Below are 21,195 nucleotides of genomic sequence, written 5' to 3'. Positions count from 1 at the left end.
CCAATCTTCCCTATTGCTCGCACGTCCCTTTGTGGCCGTGCTGCCAGGAGCTTTTCTGACGGGAGCTCTCACTTCTGTTCCAACCATGCCACCAGTGCCAGTTTTCACGTGGGCTGGAAAGCATGAGTAACAGTATTCCCTGATAAGCTGCTTCCAGGACAGCTCTACTACCAGTCTGACACTGGTAAAAGCACTTCGCGAAGCAAGAAAAACTTCACCGCTTTTTCTCACACGAAGAACGGAACGGCCCCTCAGCACCCAGAGCCTAAAAGCGCAGCCGCCCGCCGCGCGCAGAGGGCGCGGAAGCCCCGCCCCTACCGTGACGTCACGGCAGCCCGGCGCCGATTGGCTGCGGTGGGTGTCGCAGCCGCTTTTCCCCATTGCCGTTTGAAACTCGGCCCAAAATGGCGGCGGCGGGGAGCGGGGCTGAGGCGGCGGCGGCCAGGCTGGAGGGGGCGGGGGAAGAGGAGGAGACGGCGGCGGCCGGGGACGGGGAAAATGAGGTGGTGGACGGCGGCGGGGCCGGCGGTGCTGCGGGAGCGGCGGCGGCCGGCGGTGAGAGCGAGGAGGAGGAGGACGTGTTCGAAGTGGAGAAGATCCTCGACGTGAAGACCGAGGGGGTGAGCGCGCGCGGCGCCGCAGCCTGTCAGCGCCCGCTGCCCTCCGGGGGCTGCGGCGGCATCGGGAGCGGCCGCGGGGCCCTCCGGGCCCGGGAGGGCGGCTCCGGGCAGCGGAAAGCGGCGGCCCCGGCGCGGGTTCCGGCCCTGTCCTCGGCTGCGGCCGGGCTGGGTGGGCCCGGGCGACCGCCGCTGCCCCCGTGCTGTGTGTGAGAGCTCCGGGCGCTGCCGGGGCGAGCTCAGGCGTTACTCGCCCGCGCTTGGGCGGGTGGTTCCGCGGGCAGCGTCTCTGCGTCTTCCCGCATCGTCCAAAAGAGCGGTTGAACCCGATGTCTCTTTGCAAACTTTTCTCTTTTGTCAGCGGCACGAAGCTGTGCCCGAGCTGCGGCGGTGCCGGGCAGCGGGCTGGGCGGTGCGGCGGGGCGCAGAGCGCGCGGCTGCTGAGGGGCTGTGAGAAGCGCTGGGAGAGGGCCGCTCCGAGCGGGCGGATTTTCTCCAGCTGAAATAACGGCTGCAGTGGCCTTCAGGCTCTGTTAGGCAGGGCTTTGTTGCCTTCTGTCATTCTGCTGAAAGCAGCCTGCACGTTTTCATAGAAGTCTTTTACAGAATCACTGAGGTTGGAAAAGATCTCTGAGATCATCCTGTCCAACCGTCAGCCTATTCCCACCATGCACACCAACCACATCCCTCAGTGCTGCATCCACACGTTGCTTGGGCACCTCCAGGGATGATGACTGCACAGCACCTCCCTGGGCAGCCTGTGCCTCATCGCTCCTCCTGAGAACTTGTTCCTGACATACAACCTGAACTTCCCCTGGTGCAATTTAAGGCCATCCCCTCTGGTGCTGTCACTCTTACGCAGTGGTCAATTGGCTGAGACCCCCATCTCACCACAACCTCCTTTCAGGCAGCTGCAGAGAGTAATAAAGTCTCCCCTGAGCCTTCTCCAGACCGAACAATCCCAGCTCCCTCGGCCACTCCCCATAAGCCTTGTGCTCCAGACCCTTCACAGCTCTGTTGCCCTTGTCTGGACATGCTCCAGGGCCTTTCAGAAATTCAGTGTCTTTCAGAAATTCTCTAAATTTCACAAGCAAAAAATAACAAACAAAACTTTTTAAAAACAATTTCTGTATTTTCTACTTGTTTTTCGTAAGTAGCTCATATTGTGGTTCTAGGCTTCAGTCAGGATCATACAGGTGTGAAAGTCCACCTGCTCCCTGTGGAGCATCAGAGATACAAAGGGCTGACACTGAGGAACCTTCAAATGAAGACTTGCTTTATGTATTTATGCTGCAGTGGTTTGGTTGTGTCTTGGCTGAAATATGTCTGTGGCTTGAGAGTATTATGCTGTGGAGGTATGAGCTGTTAGCCACAATAGTTAATCTGCCTTGAAAGCAAGAGCACTTTTCTTACAGTGACAGATCTGAAAATCAGCCTCCTTGGGCTCCTACCCATGCTCTGCACGTGCTTCTGAAGAGCACCAGAATATCTCAGGGAGGTGCCCCTCTGCTCTGTGCTGGTAAGGCCTCACCTGGAGTACTACATCCAGATGTGGAGTCCTCAGTACAGGAGAGACATGGACCTGTTGGAGCGTGTCCAGAGGAGGACCACAAAAATGATCCAAGGAACAGAGCACCTCTCCTATGAGGACGGGCTGAGAGAACTGGGGCTGTTCAGCCTGGACAAGACTCCAAGGTGACCTGAGAATGGCCTTTCAGTATCTGAAGGGGACAGACTTCAGCAGGGTCTGTAGTGATAGGACAAGGGGAAATGGTTCCTAACTGAAAGAGAGGAGATTTAGATTGGATATAAGGAAGAAGTTTCCTATAGTAAGGGTAGTAAAGCACTGGCACAGGTTACCCAGAGAGGTGGTGGATGCCCCATCCCTGGAGATATTCAAGGTCAGGCTGGATGGGGCTCTGAGCAACCTGATGGAGCTGTAGGTGTCCCTGTTCATTGCGGGGGGGTTAGACTAGATGGCCTTTAGGGGTGTCCTCCAACTCAAACAATTCTGTGATTCTGTGTATATACTGAGTAACATCTCCAAAAACAGTTTGTGCTGTGTACATGCCAGTGGCAGCTGCTCTGTGCCGTGCACACTGGAGGTTTCCAGGCTGGGTTGGAGTACGTGGCTGCACAGGACACTTGCTTCTCCAGTATGTGTTGGTCCTGGGGGCTGTGGTTGCTCCAAACCCTTTCTGTGGCTCTCAAATGGGCGCTATGCTCCTGTGCTACAGACATGCAGGGCATGGCAGGTAATCACTCACACCTGAAAGGAATGGAAAAAGCTGTATGCTGCATTCAGTGGGGTGTATTATGTGCAGTCAGCTTTAGGCTGATGCTTTTCAGGTGCGTTTCAAAGCTGGGACAGATGCACAGAGCTACATCTGCAGGTGTGGGAACTGGAGGGTACTGCATAGAGAAGCTCCTACCACTTCCCATGCTGGCACTCCATGCCTGGCAGTGATGGGTGAGTGGGAGAGACAGTGCTCTGGGGATGAGACTGGGCTGGGGAGCTGCCTGCTGATGGGTGAACATGGGCTTGTCCTGCTCCAGGAAAATAGCAACAGAAATTCTGAGTGTTCTGAAAGCTTCTGTACTGCATTAAAATCCCACTGAAGTGACAAGCTGCAAGGCAAGGGGTGACGTTCCCCCTGGATTTGGGGAATGTTGACTCTGTTCTTTAATGAGCCAACAGCACTGTTGTGTTTCTCCAGAGGCGTTCTGGTTAACACCTATGATAATTTCTTTCTAGAAAATAAGCTCTGGGGTGGTTATGTTGCCTTGTGTTGTCTATTACATTTTTAATGGAAAACAGATTTATCTTTTAAAGTTTGCTGCTGGTCATTGTCATACCTCTGTTTAAAGAGGCTGCAAGGTCAGTGGAGGAAGGTGACCACATTGACTCCATAGGATGCATCTCTGCCATTCAGTGAAGGTTGGTGCAGAAGGCACAGAGTGCTGCTTCCCTGGCTGTGGCAGGTTGTGCTCCCACCAGGCCTAAAGCCTGGCCTCTCAGTGGGGGAAGGAGTCCGTGCTGAGGAACGTGAGATTTGGGCTGTTTGATTTATTTAGGAGAAAATCAAGAGATATGTTAGTGAAAATCTTCCCTGGTTACCACCACCTTTTCTTTTTCTCCTTCTTTTTCCTTTTTTCTCCCCCTAATGCGAACAGACTTCTAATCTGGGGAAATTATTTAGGATGAAACCGCAATGACAGCTTAGATACTGTTGAAAGAATTGATCTAGGGCTGCCACTGCAGTCCTTTACCAGTATCTTTGTAACTAACTCAGAGATGCACGTACTCAGATTTTGTCTAAAGCTACATTTGACTCGTTGAAGAGCTCTCCTTTTTGATTGTTGGTACTGCAGTTTATCAAAAGTGGCATTGATTATAAATCTAACACGTTATAAATTCCAATTTAGAGCTGAGTGAGCAGTGCTACTATATTACAAATCGTAAGGTTTGAAATCCTCCACTTCACGGAAGAGAACCCACAAGAATTGAGTGGATGGAATAATACTGTGCTGTAACATATTCAGTGTTTTGGTTCTTGTCTTACAGGGTGTAATTCTGTACAAAGTCCGGTGGAAGGGCTATACCTCTGATGACGATACCTGGGAACCAGAGGTTCATTTAGAAGACTGCAAAGAAGTGCTGCTTGAATTCAGAAAAAAGCTTGTGGACACCAAGCCGAAGCCTGCAAAAAAGGACCTTCAGGTGTGTTCCTCCTCCTGCAGTCCTCAATGGAAGTCATACTGCCTGCCTAGGTGCTTCTAGTGGCGGGCATGGGAGTGCAAGACATTTGGGATGTGGAAGTGGTGACTTGGATGATCTTTGATCTGAAAGCTGTTTCTTCCAGCAGACCTCAGATATTGTTGCTGTTGTCTGGTTAAGGAGCTTTTCCAAATCAACAGGCTCGTAGAGCCTGAATCCATTTAAAATTTAACATCGCTTCATCAGAAACCGAGATAATGATGTATGGTTATTTTAGTTATTTTTTGACAACAAAAGCAACTTCCTTTCCCTGCTCAGAGGCTTACTAGCACTGAAGCTGGGTCTGCTCTTCTCACCTTCCTTCTTGTAGCAGATTAATTTAATAGTTAAGAAGCAGTAATTCATCACATAAGAAAAGTACAGACAGCGTTATTGCAGGAAGGCAATTTTCCCTTCTTCGATTCTGTTTAACTGCTCAGCCATTTTCAAACTTCTATGTGAGAACCATTTTTGAAAGCTGGTACCTTGCTTGTGAGAAATCCATAGGTAAGCTTTGCAAAATCAAGGCAAGTGTTTTTAGTGTAAGAGTTGAAATTTAGTTTGGTTCTGGAATTGAGCTGCTGGATGTCCCGTTGGTTTGCTTTGCTTCTTTAGATGCTGGTTCTCTTTCAGGCAGCCAGTAATGTGGTGTAATGTAGGAAAGTGAGTTAGAATTGTGCTTACAAGCTTTCTGATTTGGCTGCAAGGGATGTTATTTGCAGTGGATAAAAAAAAGTTTACTTTTCCCAAGCACAACCACTGCCATTTTTGTACAGCTTACATTAAAGTGATAGAGTTTAATGGGGAAGTAAATATTTTCTTTTTTTTGTTTTTCCCTACGTTTTAGAAACTTTCTCTAAATGATGACCTGTTTGAAGCAGAATCTGACAATGATGGGCAAAGCGAAATAAAAGAGGATGTTTCACCAAAGAAGAAAAAGAAAAAGTCAAAAGAGGGAGAGGATAGAAGTGCGGATGACCTGAAGAAGAAAAAGTCAAAGTCTGCAAAAGTCAAAGAGAAACCCAGGACAGAATGTGAAAGTTCCTCAGGTACTTTGGGTTTGGATTCAAAACCCAAAAAAAGGACTTCGGAAACAAAGGAGGATTCAAAGGATCCAAAGAAGCAAAGGAAAGAAGATAGTAAGGAAGTGAAGAAAAAGAAGGGAGAAGTTAAAGATGTAAAAATAAAAACTAAAGAAGATTCTAAAGAAAGTAAAAAGTCGCGGAAGGAGAAGCAAGGAGATGCTCAGTTTGACACAGAGACGAGTGCTTTGGATGATGCACTTCTTCAGGAGATTGATAATGAAAATCCAGGCTTGTACTCTGAAAATAAAGAGGAGGAACAGCAAGTAAAATGTGAAAAAGAGAGGGTGGAAGAAGAAACTGCTGAAAAAGATTCCATTGCTGACAGACAGCTTGATGGATCAGCAAGTAATGAAGATGACAGCGTCGAGGTTAAGGCTAAAAGAAAGAAGAAGAAGAATCAAAAAGTGGAAGATTACAAAGAGGAGGGTAGAAAAGTGGAAATCAAAGATATCTATTTGGAGAAGAAAAGCATGCTCAAAAAACAGAAAAGTCAAGAAAAAGTGAAAGTGGTGGCTGCAGAGTTGGAGAAAGTGTCAGCTGCTCCCGTGTCAGCACAGAAAGCTTTAAAGGTGAGCGCTGAGGAGAGAGGACGCAAAGCCATGGAGTCAGCTGAGGAGGTGAGTGGTGTGAGGGCATGGGGGAGCGCTGCGAGGGTGTTCAGATCAAACACATCTGAGGCAGAGGTACCTGAAAAGGCTGCTGTTTATGATGGCAATGGAAAAATAAGAGTCTGAAGGTTAATGAGTTGGATAAAACAAATGAAAGGTGCACTGCAGGGTCTATAGGCAGGATGGAAGAAGTGAATTTTGAATGCTAAGAAAGAGGGGGAGTGCTTTGGGAGAGAAGTGTCTTTTTTAGGTATGAAATGTGAATCTCATGTTTGCTATGTGTACGTACTTAAAATGAAAACTTCTGTTCCACAGATGTGTGCTGTCCTTTTTAGCTTCTTGTTTCTCCCACCTTCAACAGCTGCCTCAGTTTGGCTTTTGTCTGCTTGCATAGTGAGGCATTCAGTTGTCTAGCAGCTATCCTGCTGCACCATGGAGTATGCTTCTGAGATGAGCACTTGATTTCTCTCAGAAGCCAGCCTCTCAGTTAGACTTCATGTCTGTTAGTGGCTTCCGAAGGATTGGAATGCTGAAATTGCTTCTAAACCCAAATTGGTGGCCCTGCCTGTGGCAGGGGGTTGGAGCTTGATGATCCTTGAGGTTGCTTCCAACCCAAGCCATTCTATGATCTCCCAGATAATTGCCCAGCTTGTCTTGTCTTGTTGGAATTCCTGTACTGCTTTCAGGAGATGCTGAGTTGCTCAACTTGGTGACACATTAATTACAAACGCTGTCCCCTTTCTAACAAACGAGCTAATCAAATACTAACATACTGTTTGATTTCTCTTATTTAATACAGTAGTATTGTAAGAAAAACAAGAAGATAAAATAATTTTTAAAAACGTAGTTGTATATGTGGGGAATAAAGGAGTATTTCTGGAATGTTTATGAGGAAAATCTGCTTTTGGAGAATATGTTTTTCAGCTTCTTCACACTATTCTGATACAGTTCGTAGTTCTTAAAAAAGAATCATTGGCTGCCTGGAGAAACTCCTTCCTGATTTGTAACTGGGCTGCAGCCACGGTACCTTGGTGCTTATTGGATTATGTCCCACTGCTTCTGAGGCCATAATTCTGTGGTGACAAGTGTCTTATTTCTGTAGGTTCAGCTGCAGTCTTCTGAGGCTGATGTCTGTATGGGATAGGCACCTTAACGTAAGCACATTGATTTGTTTTGGACAGAGAATAGTAGTATTGCATGGAATAACCTCAGAGCTGAGCTACACAAAGTACTCTTTTTGTGGGAGCTTAGTGGTGAAAGCTCTTGTAAACAAGGTTAAGCAATAGCTGTGAGGCACAGCTGGTTTCACACAGCTATTTAACTCATTTTCTTTACAGTAGTCACTAACCAAGTAATGAAGAGCGATGGCATTTCAAAGTATTTTCTCATGGTTTGAGGCTATAGCATTCATAAGAGAGAAGCATCTGATAATCAGATACATCCTTGGAATTCTGTTTATTACCAACAGTGTACAAACCCCATCACCTCAAATATGAAGAAATCAGCAGCAGGGTGAAGGTTGGTTTTCTTATTGCTCTTCAGCCAGCACTCTCACTAGGTGTAGCTTGGAAGGCATTCTGCTTTTTGCCGTCCATCTCCTGGATGCTGAAATGATGTTGTCTGTATCCGGCCGGTTACTGCCCAGAGCACCAGTGGACTCTGTGTGGGTGGGCTCAGTGCAGAGCTTTGGGGTATGCTGTGTGTCATGAAGTTGTGGCCCAAGTATATCGTTTTTTTTAATTTAAAGCACAGCCTTTGTTTCAGCTGTCTGACTCTTCTCTGATTACAGAACACTGTCACGTCAGTCTGTGGTACAGTATTCCCTGTTTGGAGTCATTTTGTGTGATGAGCCCTTCCTTTTGATTTACCTTCTAAAAATAAGCGTGTAGGGTACACTGTGCATCTCATCAACATCAGGAAATCTGGAACAGAACTCAAGTTTTTTAACAGCCCTTGTGCTTAGCAGTATCTGGTAATGTTGTCAGTTGTTTGCTCCTACTGTGGGCACCTGCCTGGGATGATGTCTGTTTGTGCTGCTGGTTCATGGTGTCTGTCACCAAAAGGCAAAGTTTTGAAGAGGAAAGAAGGAAGGCTTCACGATGTACTAAATTCATTTAGTTTTTTTACCTTTCTAAGAAATGGCAGCATTAATGATTCTGTGATCACTTCAGGACTTGGATGTTTATTTGTGCCTCTTTGAGTTGTAGTCTCCTTATTTGGTACCTTGGGATTTCAGCTGTCGTACCTCAGTAGAGAGAACACTTCTAAGAGAGGGTTCCGGTTTCTGCTTGCTTTGGAGTCACAAATGACGCCCCAGCTGACATTTCAGACTCAGAATGTTAAATAAGAGTGGCTTCCTGGTGTGTTTTGTCTTTGCTGTGTGTCATTTTAGGAAACGGTAACGCAGCCTAATTTTAAATGTATGCTGGTTTTGATATGTGTGAGTGCCTCACACGGCTGGGATGCTGCAGAACTCCAAACTGAAGTTCTTTAATTTGGAAGATCTTTTCTTCTTAGTGAAGAAGCCTTCCCAGAACAGCTCCTGTCTCACCCATTTAGTTCTTTTCTTAAGAGTGTTTGTAAGTCTGTTGTCCATAAGATTTCAGTAGTGTTATTTTCCACTTTCTCAGTTCCACTCTCATTTGATCCTTTTTCTTAATAACAGGAGAAAGAAATAAAGAAATCTGAAATGAAAGAAAAATCTGTAAAAAAAGAGTCTGAAAAAGAAGAAAAGATCAGAAAAGAACAGAAGGTCGTAAAAAGTAAGTGTTAATTGCTTAAAAGAGAAAGGGAGCACCTTTCAAGGTATTCTCCTCTTATTCCTATAAGGGCAGATACAGTATGATGTTTCTAATACATGCTGCAGAAGCAATTTCTGCTTTCCTTTTAAGAAATGAAAGCCTGCTTTCTTATGGCTTTGTGAGAAGGCTGCATGAGGCATGAAAGTTTATAAAGCCTGTAATGTTTTTATAGACAAGACAAGATTTTGCCCTTTTTCATTTAGTATTGTTAACTATGCTGCTTTATCACACCAGTGACAACAATCTTTCTGGGTGAGTTCATCCAACTATTGTCTATTTCCAGAAGCTTTTTGATGTCATTATAAATACACGCTTTGTATTTCTGGAGTAGCTGGTAGAGGTTCACTTCAGGCAAACTTCCTGCCTCTTGTTTTAGCCACTGTAGTGGGTTACTGTACAAGTCTGTGTTGGGCTTCTGTTCTTAGCTGTGTGATGGGGTATTAATGTTACCACTCTTGGTCTCAGGAAAATTCTGAGTGATTCTATTCAGTATAAGTTTCCTTGTTACTCTGATAAGGATGAACTGAGAGAACTTGGTAGTTATACCTTCTTAATGGGTATAGGAAGAGCTGTGGTGCTTCAAAAGCTATTGGCAGAGAAACAACTTTCACTTAAGGGACCATAGATGCTGACAGCTCAAGAACAGTAGCCAGCAGATGGTTAATTCCTGCTCTGTGTACAGCATGTGTTGTTTGGTGGTCACCGGTACTGGAACATTTTTTCAAAGTAGTAATTTATGCATAATTCTAAACTTAATTTCTTATGAAAATAATAATAAGTTGAAAGCAGTCGGAGTCAGACGTACCAGGGTTACTGAAGGTGAGCTAGCTGTCCCTGATTTTGGCTTTTTTGTTAAGCTTGCTCCTGTGCTTCAGCAATGATTAACTTATGAAGAGAGAATAGACCTTTACTAAATGGACTCCAGTCACTTATTTAAACTTTGTTATGTAAAAGCCTTTAGTGGCTCAAGAAGTCATTCTTGGTAACTGTCTTAATGTTCTAGGCTACAAGGACATCAAAAGTGCACTTGACATGTTTAATGTAGCTTCAGAAGAAAAAAAGGAATACTCTGAGAATAACTGCAAAAGAGAAGAACCCTCGCTAGAATATAAATTCATAGAAGAATTAAAATTAAAAGACAGCAAAGTGCACAAGGAGAGGAGGATAAAAGATGAAGCAGAAACATGGAATTACGTTGCTGCAGGAGGTGGTCGAGAAGTAGTGGATGTGTGTCACATGGAGAACTCTGGTGAGCTGTAGAACCAAATCTAGGACAAAGATGAGCGCTTCCATTTAATACTAACTCCATTCCTGCTTGCATCTTTTAATGCTCCAGTTCTTACTACCCCAGGAGGCTGAACCTGAAACTCATTGCTAATTTTTCAGCCTATCAGTGTGCCCGGTATATTTCTGCTGTTATAGTTCTGGAGTGTTTGCCATCTCTGATAGCTTCAGCCTAATGTCGTGGAACAAACAAGTTTCTTCTTTTGAGTAAAAGCCTTTTTTGTCTGCTTGCAACACAGCTTTCATTGTTTGGAATCATTTCACGTTGGCTTCCAAATGTTTGAAAAGTAGTATGTTGTGCTGATGATTGCTGAAGTAATGGCAAGCAGAGAGTGATTTGGGTCTGAGCTGTTACTTATTTTATTGTTTTCTTCTATAAATATGATAGATGGCAAACAACAAGTCTTGAGTTTGGGTATGGACATGCAGTTAGAATGGCTAACGCTAGAAGACTTTCAGAAACATCTCGATGGAGAAGATGAGAATCACATCTCAGCAGAACCGATATCCAGTAGTAAGTAGTTGTTGGGGGATCGCGCCTTTCTTATGTAGTGTCTCAAAGTGAAGTATGCTTTACCTGCATGAAATTTATTTTCTAGCACTTCTGAGGGATGCTGTCAAAAGTGGAGATTATATGACAGTAAAGATGGCACTTTCTTCAAGCGAGGAATATAATCTGGATCAAGAGGTAATTTTTCTGTAATAGTTATTGAGTGGGGGAGTGCACAGATTTGGACTGTTTGAGAAGTTCTCTCGCTGACCAGTGGCAGATCTCGTAGAAGAAGCACAGTGGGTGAAAGAGGAGCACAAAGTAACAGGTGTTGGTATTTGTTCCCCATTTCCTTGAAAGAAGTGAATTTTTATAGAAGCATCCTAGCAGCTGGATCTGCAACAAATCTGCCCATTTTTGAGAATTGAAGTCCAGCATTTTAAGAACTGTTCATCATCTATTGCATGGTAGATCAGAAGATGCCAGATGAGCTGTTGAGGCAAGCGTGTGCTTTTTCAATTTTAGTGTTTAGTGGAAAATGTAAAAATGGGTGAGGGGAGAGTGGCTGCTCACAGAAATCTCTTTGTATTTTTACTCAAATAAAATCCAGAAGCGGTGTTGTGGTAGCAACTGGCTTAAGCCCTTGGGCTTTTTCTCCAGTGTTTGCCAATTTCTTTTTCCACTGTCTTGCTCTCTTCCCTGCTGTCCCATACCTTGCTGCCTCTTTTTCTGGCTCATTCTGTTTTTCCTTCGTATTCTGGAGCTCAGAGTGATGTTTGTGAGTGAGAGGAGTGTGTGGTGATAGTTTGTCAGTGTCTGGCAGTTGTGTATGTCTGAAGAGGGGAGGAGAACCTTCTGAAACCTGTTGCTGCATTTGCATTCTTTGTCTTGCGGCTGTGATCTATCTTCAGATATTTGATTCTTATGGTGATGATTGATGCTGTTGCAGGATTCAAGTGGAATGACTCTAGTAATGCTTGCTGCTGCTGGTGGGCATGACGACCTCCTCCGAGTCCTGATCAGGAAGGGAGCTAAAGTTAATGGCAGGCAGAAAAATGGAACAACTGCATTGATACACGCAGCTGAAAAGGTTGGCTCGGTCACTGTCGTATTTGTAGTTCTCGACTCTTTCATTTAGATGTAAAAGTAGTATCCTTTTTTCACCTCCCTTGGGTGATACCTAATAATTAGTAGGATGCAGCAGGATGACCTTCACTGCATAACATTGGTGGCTGTGGTTCCTGTAAGCTAAATAAATTCTGTAGGTGATAGTAAAACCTGTCTATGTAGGGAATATCACAGGGCAACTTGGAAAGAAAGCTGATGCGAGGGCTGTCTCTCAATTTCTCTGTCACAGGGCTGAAGTTCTTGCAGTAGAATTGCTTGTTTTCTTTGGATAGGTGGAATCCAGACTTGTGAAACTTGGAGACCAAATCTCTGATTAAGCACAATTTGCTACTTGAGAGCAGGGTATAGAGGTAGTGACAAGCTCTGCACAATCTAAGGCCAGCTTGACTTGACTGCTATATTAAAGGATGTTTGATGGTAATCTTTTTTCAAGTTGGTTCACTTACTTTCCCAGGTAGAGGAGGTATGAGGCCAAAAAGGAACTTGATTCCTGTTCGGTGATTAATGCAAACATACTGTTTGGATTTGGGTCATTTTTTTACCCCCCTGGGGTGTTTGTTATTACAGGGTTTAATAAAAACTAATTGTAAATGCCTGTGGTATTTGCCTCAGTCTAAATTGATCTTTATGAGCAATGAAAGAGAACAGCATCAGTTCTGTCATGCATCATGCTTGTATTTTAAAATGAAAACAGAATATATTATACCTACTTGTCTTGTGGTTTTATTTGTTGTTTTTTTTCTTTTAAAGAATTTTCTAACAACAGTGGCTATTCTTCTGGAAGCTGGAGCGTATGTGAACATGCAGCAGAGCAGTGGTGAAACTGCATTAATGAAGGTAAACTCAGGATTAGTCCTGATGTGATTTAGTTTGCCAATTTTGTCTTCTGTACACTATTAATAATTAACAGTAAGTGTATTTTCTGAGTTGATTTAGCTGGGATGTGTACTACATTTGAAATACAAGTACTGCTCTCAGTTACATGAGACCACTTGAATATGCTATGATTGGCCTCTGTCTTAGCAGGAAAATGGTGTTTTGTCACTGTTGTTTGGTTGGTAGGTTTTTTTTTGTTGTTGTAATGGGAAAATCCTAAGACCCTTAAAGCAGTCTGCCTCTCCTAATAATAGGCTTTTGGTTTATATCTAATAATTCTTTCAAAGTTTGTGTTCCTGGTGAACTTGCTGTATTTTTATGAAGGCTGTTTAAGGCAATTTGTTTACAGAGGAGATTACAAGAACTCTTCTGTTCCAGACAATGTGTTATTTCTCTGTTAACCTGCCTGAGGCGTAGGGAATTCATATCTTCTGTAAAGAAAACAGTGACGCAAACTTGTGGTTCCCTCTGTCACTGATGTCCAAAATCTCTCCGTTATTTGACTACCTCCATGAACCTCAGTTTTGACCTCCATCGTTTTTCAAGGTTATTTTCTTAGTGTTTGATGCACAGCTGTGCATACCGTCTAATTGGGAGCCTATGGAGACCTAACTCCATGTATTTGTTTTGCTGTGCAGATATGAAGAGCAGTATCTTCATTTCCAGTAAGTTACTGGAACAAGTTTACTGGCTGTATCTTGATAAACATAGAAGTGTATTTATCAGAACACTCTTACTTAACTGTAGGAGTTGGTTCTTATCTCTAAAAAAGAGGGGGGGAAAAGTCTCAACAGTTCCTCTTCTTTTCTTTTTGTTTTATCTGTTAAGGGCGAATGTTGGTTTTGGTTTTGTTTGTTGATGGAAGATTATGGATTGAAAAAGTACATATGAAAGTTCAGGTCTCAAACAAATGTCAGTTGATGAATTCTGAAAGGCCTCATAAGGATATTCTGTATTGAGGTATTTGGAAAGCTGTCAAGAGCATGCTTGCTTTCTTCAAAGTAAAGCTTTCTTTAGATTTTCCAGTGGCTTTTTCAAGTCTTTACCTAAACACCTGGGCATTCTTGCTGTAGTAATGCTTTGGGCATGCATGCAGTTAATACAGTGACTTTCTAACATAGCAAAGTGACAATTTGTGCGGAAAAGGAATGGAATTTGCCTCATCTGAAGTAACATTTATACTGACATTCCTAGAAACAAACACTTGGAAGTGTTCCTTCAGTCATTCTGAATGCTTCTACAGAAATCCATTTATTCAGCTAGTGTACTCTTGCGGAGTAGATCTTTTCAAAGAACTGTTTTCTTTTTTTCTTTTAAATTAAGTCAGTTTGGTAACCCCAATGTTGCTTCTGTGGGATCAGGTATATTGTGATTTGTTAGCATTCACAGGGCAATTGCTTAAACTTTTCTTCTGAGTCGTAACTTAACTTTGGATTGAAATTTGTTTCTGCAGTTCTGCTTTCTTCAGTGTCATGCTCTACTTTAATGGGATTTGTGTCGTTGTCCATTCTCCCTTCTTGTTGCTTGGCACAGGCATGTAAAAGAGGAAATTCGGACATCGTGCGACTTATGATTGAAAGCGGAGCAGACTGTAACATTTTGTCAAAGCATCAGAACAGTGCACTACATTTTGCTAAGCAGTGTAACAATGTCCTGGTGTACGAACAGCTCAAGAGTCATTTGGAAACGTGAGTAAACTGTACTTGGAAGTTCGGTCTGGGGAAGTGTGAATTAACTGTGTAATCATTTTGGATTGAGTTGGGGAAGAGGGAGAGGTTTTGGGAAGAAAGTATGGAGTATGCCAATTCTTCCCCAGCCTGGTTCTAAGAAGGAAATCATGGCATGTTCAGTTAGGTTTTTGAAGGCAACAGAAAGTATGCAGATAAAGCTTGGCACGTGCTGTTCAGTGAATTTAATCTTTCTTGCATTCACTGTTCGATGCCTTCTCCATCTGCTATTTAAAGTCTGCCACCAAATGTGCTTTGTAAGATCTTGAACGTGTAACTTTACCAGTGAAATGTCAGGTGAAACTAAATACTGATAAGTGCAAAGTGATGTCTGTGGGGTATCACTGAAGTAACGGCTCCTGCCAGTTGAGAAAGCTACACTCATTGTAAATAATCAGTGCTTCTTTTCAATCAGAAAGGAAGCCAACATAGTAGTAGTGAAGTTGAAAGTAAAATCTAAATCCGTGTTGCCTGAACATCTTAAATAGCATGTCCCATTTTGGCTACCCTGTTGAAAAAAACAGATGAAGGAAAAAAGGTGGAAGGAAAGTAGAGATCATCAGAGATAGAGGACCTTCAGTGAGCAGACAGAATGAGGTGAGCATGTCCCCCTGGGACAGATTAAAAGCTCAAAATCCTTCTGAAGAATGGAAAAAAAAGTGGGGGGGAGGGGGGAGGAAAGGGGCAGTGTGAAACATAAGTCATCTTCCAGAGGCCATCCACTGAAATGATTGATAGATTAGAAACTGGGAGATATTTTTTGCACAGGAAAGCTGAATTATGGATCTTGCTGCAGAATGTTATGGCCACTGTTGTATGGGAGTTTCAAAGGGATTAAGTAAATCTGCAGAGGTGTACTTTGGCTGCATTGTCTGATTCTGGATGCTTCCAAACCAGATGGCTGGAATCTGGGACAGCGTGCCACAAAAAGCCAACTGTAATTTCCCTTAGCTTGGTCTGGAAGTTGAGTTAGGTGGGCTCCTGGGCTTGTGTTGATGTGGCATTCTGGTGGTTTCCTTCCAGTGGAAAACAAGATCAGGGTTCTGTGGATGATGGTCTCATGCAGCGTGGAGGGGAACCATGCTTGCAGTAATGGCTCAGGAGGCTGCAAGGCTGAGGGTCAGGACTTTACCTTGCACAGCTATCAAAAACTCATTGTATCAGAGGAGCGTTCTGAAATGCGGTACATAGCAACTGGCCCATAAAAGTGCTGGTTAACTCAGTATCTCTTCTGAAGGCCAGGCTGTGTGCTTACACAAGCAGTCCCTCTGCCCTTCCCAAATAGCCCCCACCTCCCAAACTGTCTAAACAATGGAATTGCTTTTTTTAGGGATGTGGTTAGTGGGCGTAGCGGTGATGGGCTGACAATTGGACTGAATGATCTTAGTGGTCTTTTCCAACCTTAATGATTCTGTGGTTTTAATAAAGCTTAATTTGGGAATTGCATTACACTAATAGTATGACCAATAAAAGGGAGTGATTTGTTTTACCCTGTACTTGGCAGTCATTTTACTGGGGGAAGCAGTCACCTGTTTCTGTTCAGCTAGTGGTGCCTACTGGTGTTTCAGGAACACTTTTCTACATAAAGAAGTATGTGGTTACTGAGACTTCTGGTGTCTGCTGTAGTGTTCTTGTCCACAAAAGTAAAATGCTGAGACCTGACAGATGGAATTTCACAAACAGGTCTCCGATAAAATGTTAAAATGTTTTATTAACAAAATGTTGGGACCTGGGGCTCATCTGTGCATAAATGTAGGTGATGAAGTCCTGACAACTGGGAAGGCGAAAAGGAAATCTAGAATCGTTCTTTGTATAATCTCTCTTCAAGACTGTCTGCTGAAGTAATGATAGTGTGAAGTACAGGCCTTGCTTGTTTCCTCATGTAGACTCTCAAGAGTAGCAGAAGATACCATCAGGGACTATTTTGAAGCTCGCCTTGTTTTGCTGGAGCCAGTCTTCCCAATTGCTTGTCACCGTCTCTGCGAAGGGCCAGACTTCTCCACAGACTTCAACTATAAACCCCCACAGAATGTGCCAGAAGGTAGGGGTCTTGCTGTGTTGGCTTCTGCTTGTTTGTACTTCAAAAACAAACAAACAAAAAAACCAAAATAGTGCATTAAGAAACTGCCCTTTTGTCTTAATTATCTGCTGTATGAAATACATGAGATGTTGTAATACAGTACGTGATATTAATGGTGCTCCTTATATTCAGGTTATCGAGTTTTGGAATGCAGGAGTGATATTTTGATGTGTTGTGGGTGAAATACTGCTTCAACTGGGATTTTGTAGTTGTTTGTCCAGTTTTTATTCAGAGTTGTAAACATCTCATTTTTTTTGATACACATTACTCAATTAGGAAGCATTATATAAATTTATATACTAAAATGGGGTACCTGTATATATGAATACTGTTGCTTATTGAATTTCAGTGGAGTTCATAAACACCCATACTTGACTGAGCTCAGTATTCCTTACCAAGAGAAAAGACAAGCCAAACTATAGATAAATCTAAAACTGCAAAATGAATTGTTCTCAAGGATTCCTGCATCTGTTTTGCTTTCCTTCCTGACCCCTGCACGAGGTTTATTTTGCTGCCAAAACCCCCTTAGCCTTGTGAGCAGCTCAGCTGTGTTCTCTGCTCGGGCTCACTGGCTTGGGAGATTGGATTTCTACATGTTGCTTCGATGCTCCTGTGGAGTTTAATATTGATACAGATGATAAAGGTACCTCGCTGTTTGCCTTCAGAAGTTTGGTGCTTGCAATTGTTCTAAATTATGAATCCCATTTCATGTTTGTGTGACTGAATTGCCTTCCCTTCTAGGATCTGGAATTCTTCTCTTTATTTTCCATGCAAATTTCTTTGGTAAAGAAGTTGTTGCTCGGCTCTGTGGACCATGCAGTGTACAAGCTGTGGTTTTAAATGACAAATTCCAGCTCCCTGTATTTTTGGTAAATCTTTTTCATATGACTACTTGACTGTAAAACTGTCTGCAGAACAGCCTGGGAGATGTTAGAGCCTTGATCGGGATTTTGAGTATTGCAGTGGTGTTATTTGGTGCAGATGGTTCTTCTTGTTTTTTAATTTTGAAATGAAACTTAATTTTCTTTTGCATATGGAGGAGAGTGCAAACCCTGTAGGCAGTAGATTCCATAGAGAGTTTCGACTTAAATAAAAGGCAGGGCTGCAGCCTTGGGCCCCCTGCTTTGTGTGTCCCTGCTGGAGCCCAGGTTGGGCCAAGGGGAGGCAGAGGGCCCTGCTATCCTGTGAAAGAATGATGCCAGAGCTGAGGCTTAGGGCAGAGAGGTGAAAATTCGGCATCTGCAGGCGTATCCTTTCTCCAGCTCACCTTGTTTCTCCACCTTTTAACGCAAATTCTTTAGTATAATCACTTGAATGACCTTCCTCATTTGTGAGTCATGTAAATTTATTGTTTTTTCTATTAAGTGTATCACTGTGCACACATTTATGTCCTCTTGTTTCCATTGTGATTGCAGATTGCACTAAAGGTTCTCTGCAATGTACACAACTCTCAAAAAAAAATATATATATATATATATATCTGCCCAAAAACAACCATAGTTTGTCATATTTTTTGACTCACACGGCACTTTGGACCATATCCTGCCATTAACTTAGTCAATTCTCTTTTCCTTTTAGGACAGTCACTTTATTTATTCCTTCAGCCCAACTGCAGGCCTTAACAAGCTTTTTATCCGGCTAGCAGAAGCTCCTACAGCCAAGGTACAAAGTGCTTTCACTTGTGTATGCTCATCTGATGCCCCATCCCTGGAGGCATTCAAGGCCAGGCTGGATGTGGCTCTGGGCAGCCTGGTCTGGTGGTTGGTGACCCTGCACATAGCAGGGGGTTGAAACTCGATGATCATTGTGGTCCTTTTCAACCCAGGCCATTCTATGATTCTGTGATCTGCTGTGCTATAACTCCTGTCCTGTGTGCTTGCAGGTAAACATGCCACATTGTCTGTTGGATGCTCCCATTTTCATGTCAAATCTGTTTGCTTTTACAGGTGAAGCTGCTAATAGGAGCATACAGAGTGCAGCTGCAGTGACCTCACAGTTGCGAGCCCGTTGAGGGGACTGACACCTTTCGGATATACTTCTGATTCCTCCGTTTAGAGACTGACAAAGCAGTTTGGAACTTTTTGGCACCACACCCTTAGTCCCACAAGTTCCCATCCCCATGTTGTTTGTTGGCAGTCATACAGAAAAGTACATGTTGGAGAGCAGCCAAATATGCATTGCTGGTTGGGACAGGGTTGTCAGCTCTTTTTTGATTTGTACAGACATAGATGTAAGTATTTGTGCCAATACATACAATGCTGTCTTTCTTTAACTTGTTGAGTCCAGACTGCATATTTCAGCTTTTCCACAATGTGGAACGGTGCATATAAGAACTATTTAAGGTAATTAAGTAAAATGTCTTTTTTTTAATAGAAGGATCTTTTCCATTTGTAAACTACAATTTTCTACTTACTCAAATAACTGTAATGTTTCAGTGTAAAATGCAGGACTGTTGTATTCTCAGAGCTGTGGGCAGGAATTACACCTGAAAGTCACTGCATCGCTTAACCATGAACTGCTGGGGGCCACATTCTGGTTTGAAACTCTTCTGCAGTTGTCTCCTGGTGGGAAAGCAGGAGTGCCCTGTGGGATTCCCTTTGAACAGACAGTTCAGTCTGCAGGTGTGAATGAAGACGTCCAGATAGGCTCAATGTGTAGAGCACTGCGGTTGGATTCCTAGTTACATCAGTGCTTTAAAATTCATCTTGTGTTAGAGAAGCAACTGATAGTTATACAGACATCTTAACTTTGGAGTTGTTAGTCCAGTGGCATATGGGAAAACAAATACAAATAGCTGGAACTAGCAAACCAGAACGTGTTAACTGCTACCTTAACTGTGTGGGCATGCTTTCCTAGGCTAAAAGGTACAGAGGAGTTCAGATGTTCTCAGCCTGCCTGATGAGAACAGATACTGCCCTCTCATTCAGAAACTCAGTTCCTGTGTGCAAAGAGCTGCTATCTCTCTTTTTATGTCTTTCTTTAAGTGACCATTTTATCAGATGACAGCAGTTCTGTAATGGTTCTGTGCTGTAATATACAAATGTAATACTTCTGCCTGAAGTACAGAGTATTTTTCTTTGTAAATTAAACAACATCTTGAAAAGTAAAGGAAAAAAATAGATTGTGCCTTTGCTGTTCTGGTTGCCACAAGTAGTTTACATGACACTATGTGCCTATATTGCTTAAGAAATTACTGGGGATAAATAATGTATTTGCACCATTTTGATGGTGAGCACTCAGTTGTACCCTTTAAAGAACTGTGACTTTATATTAAAACTTTCAGCTTACCACTTTTAAGTTCTGGTTCTTGAAAGTTTAAAACTTTCATACTAAGAGGTGCCAAATCTTAGTACTGAAGCACACTATCTATCTACTGATCTCAGTTTTGTGGAATGTCACACTTTCTGTGTACAAATACAGCAGCACCATGCCATCCTCATTTCTGGTGTCATTCAAGGTAGTCTTCCTGCAAGCAGATTGATGGGTGTGTTAACAAGTCTGAATTTTTAAACAGATTTGTTACCTGCATCTCTCTGAAATCTGTGATACCCTCATTCTCCTACGCATAAGCACTGCAGTGCACAGAAAGCAGTGGCCGAGAATCAGGACTGTCCCTACGAACAGCTGCTGGTTTTCTTCTGAATTTCAAAGTGTAGGTATTTGGAAACAGTTGTGGAAGATGAATGTGGATAAGATACATTCTTCAGTGTTTCCTTACAGTGGAGTGACAGCTTTCCTCTAATCACCACTTCATTGTATGCTTAGGAGGACATGTGTACAGTGTGCCCCTCCAGAAGGGGGCTGGGCTGTTAAGGACGGTGCAGGTGGGCCCAGAAAGGTTCTGAACAGATGCCCATGTAATTATGTTGAAGCAGTTCAGTATTGCTGTACAGGCTAACCAAAAAGCTGCTCCAAGAGTTGACATAGCAAGTAAGTTGTCAGAGGTGCTGCTGAGGGTGGTGGGTGGTGTTGGTTTGTTAGGGCTGTTGGGTTTAATACTTCTTCCTGTCTTGAGAAGCTCAAGGTGCAGGAGGGAGTCTTATAGGAAAGAGGAATAAAAGCTGCGCTCATAGCGTTGTTATTGAGGTATGGGACTCCTCCTCTTCTGATGGTGATATAAATTCTAGATTCCTACTGAAGAGGTGAAAAATGTTCAGAGCTGGCTTCTGTCTGATTTTACTACATCCTTTTTATCCAACTACTAAAGGAGAGGTTTTGGTGGACAAAGGGTAAAGAGACAGCTACAACAAAAATCATCACGTTAAGCACTGGGCAGAAATACATTCGACATGCTTGTTTTTTCTTCTCTTGCTACTCAGTACTTGTGTTCCTGGATTCTCACAGGTGCTGGAGCTTGGTGGGTAACACAGTGTCTTTCTGCAGGGTCTTTGGTGCTGGACGCCTCCATCTTTAACCTGTGGCCATCACGACCCTCAGCTCAGTTTCCACGATGTTGTTGCACTACATTAAGTTATTCTGTGCCCGTGAGATTTTGCTTTTTGTCTCTTAAGAGGTTCCCATCAGCTGCTCAGTTCACTGTCTTTGAGTTCAGAAAACAAAATTAATAAACAACGAACAGGGAGTTTATTTGAAACAGTTCCATTAGAAACAGAAACTCTAAAAAAGAGAGTTACAACACTGCTATGTTACAAGGCAGTGTTGGAACCTCATGGCATCAAAAAAACCCATCTTTTCATTTTGTTTTATTCACTGTTTTTTCTTCTTATGAACTACATCAATAC

General features: G+C 43.2%; 2 protein-coding genes across 8 annotated transcripts in view; one reads left to right on the top strand and one right to left on the bottom strand.

Moving 5' to 3' along the window:
- The first annotated feature begins 367 nt into the window (after positions 1-367).
- On the top strand, positions 368-19,738 carry MPHOSPH8 (M-phase phosphoprotein 8). Its single transcript, NM_001305566.2, has 14 exons — positions 368-620; positions 4,183-4,338; positions 5,222-6,076; positions 8,733-8,829; positions 9,872-10,117; positions 10,541-10,666; positions 10,752-10,840; positions 11,592-11,732; positions 12,521-12,607; positions 14,180-14,334; positions 16,260-16,414; positions 17,195-17,322; positions 18,032-18,115; positions 18,400-19,738. The coding sequence occupies exons 1-14, from the start codon at positions 405-407 to the stop codon at positions 18,439-18,441; spliced, it is 2,577 nt and encodes an 858-aa protein (NP_001292495.1). The 5' UTR covers positions 368-404; the 3' UTR covers positions 18,442-19,738.
- PSPC1 (paraspeckle component 1) overlaps positions 16,065-21,195 on the bottom strand; it is a 67,075-nt gene continuing 61,944 nt past the window's right edge. For all 7 annotated transcript variants that reach the window (XM_040700185.2, XM_040700191.2, XM_040700184.2 and 4 more), the window contains one exon: positions 16,065-16,451. The gene's annotated coding sequence lies outside the window, so the exon portion shown is untranslated. The remainder of the gene's footprint in view (positions 16,452-21,195) is intronic.

The sequence above is a fragment of the Gallus gallus genome, chromosome 1 (genome assembly GCF_016699485.2).
Source record: "Gallus gallus isolate bGalGal1 chromosome 1, bGalGal1.mat.broiler.GRCg7b, whole genome shotgun sequence".
Classification (NCBI taxonomy): Eukaryota; Metazoa; Chordata; class Aves; order Galliformes; family Phasianidae; genus Gallus; species Gallus gallus.
This window is presented reverse-complemented; position numbering and strand designations above follow the sequence as displayed.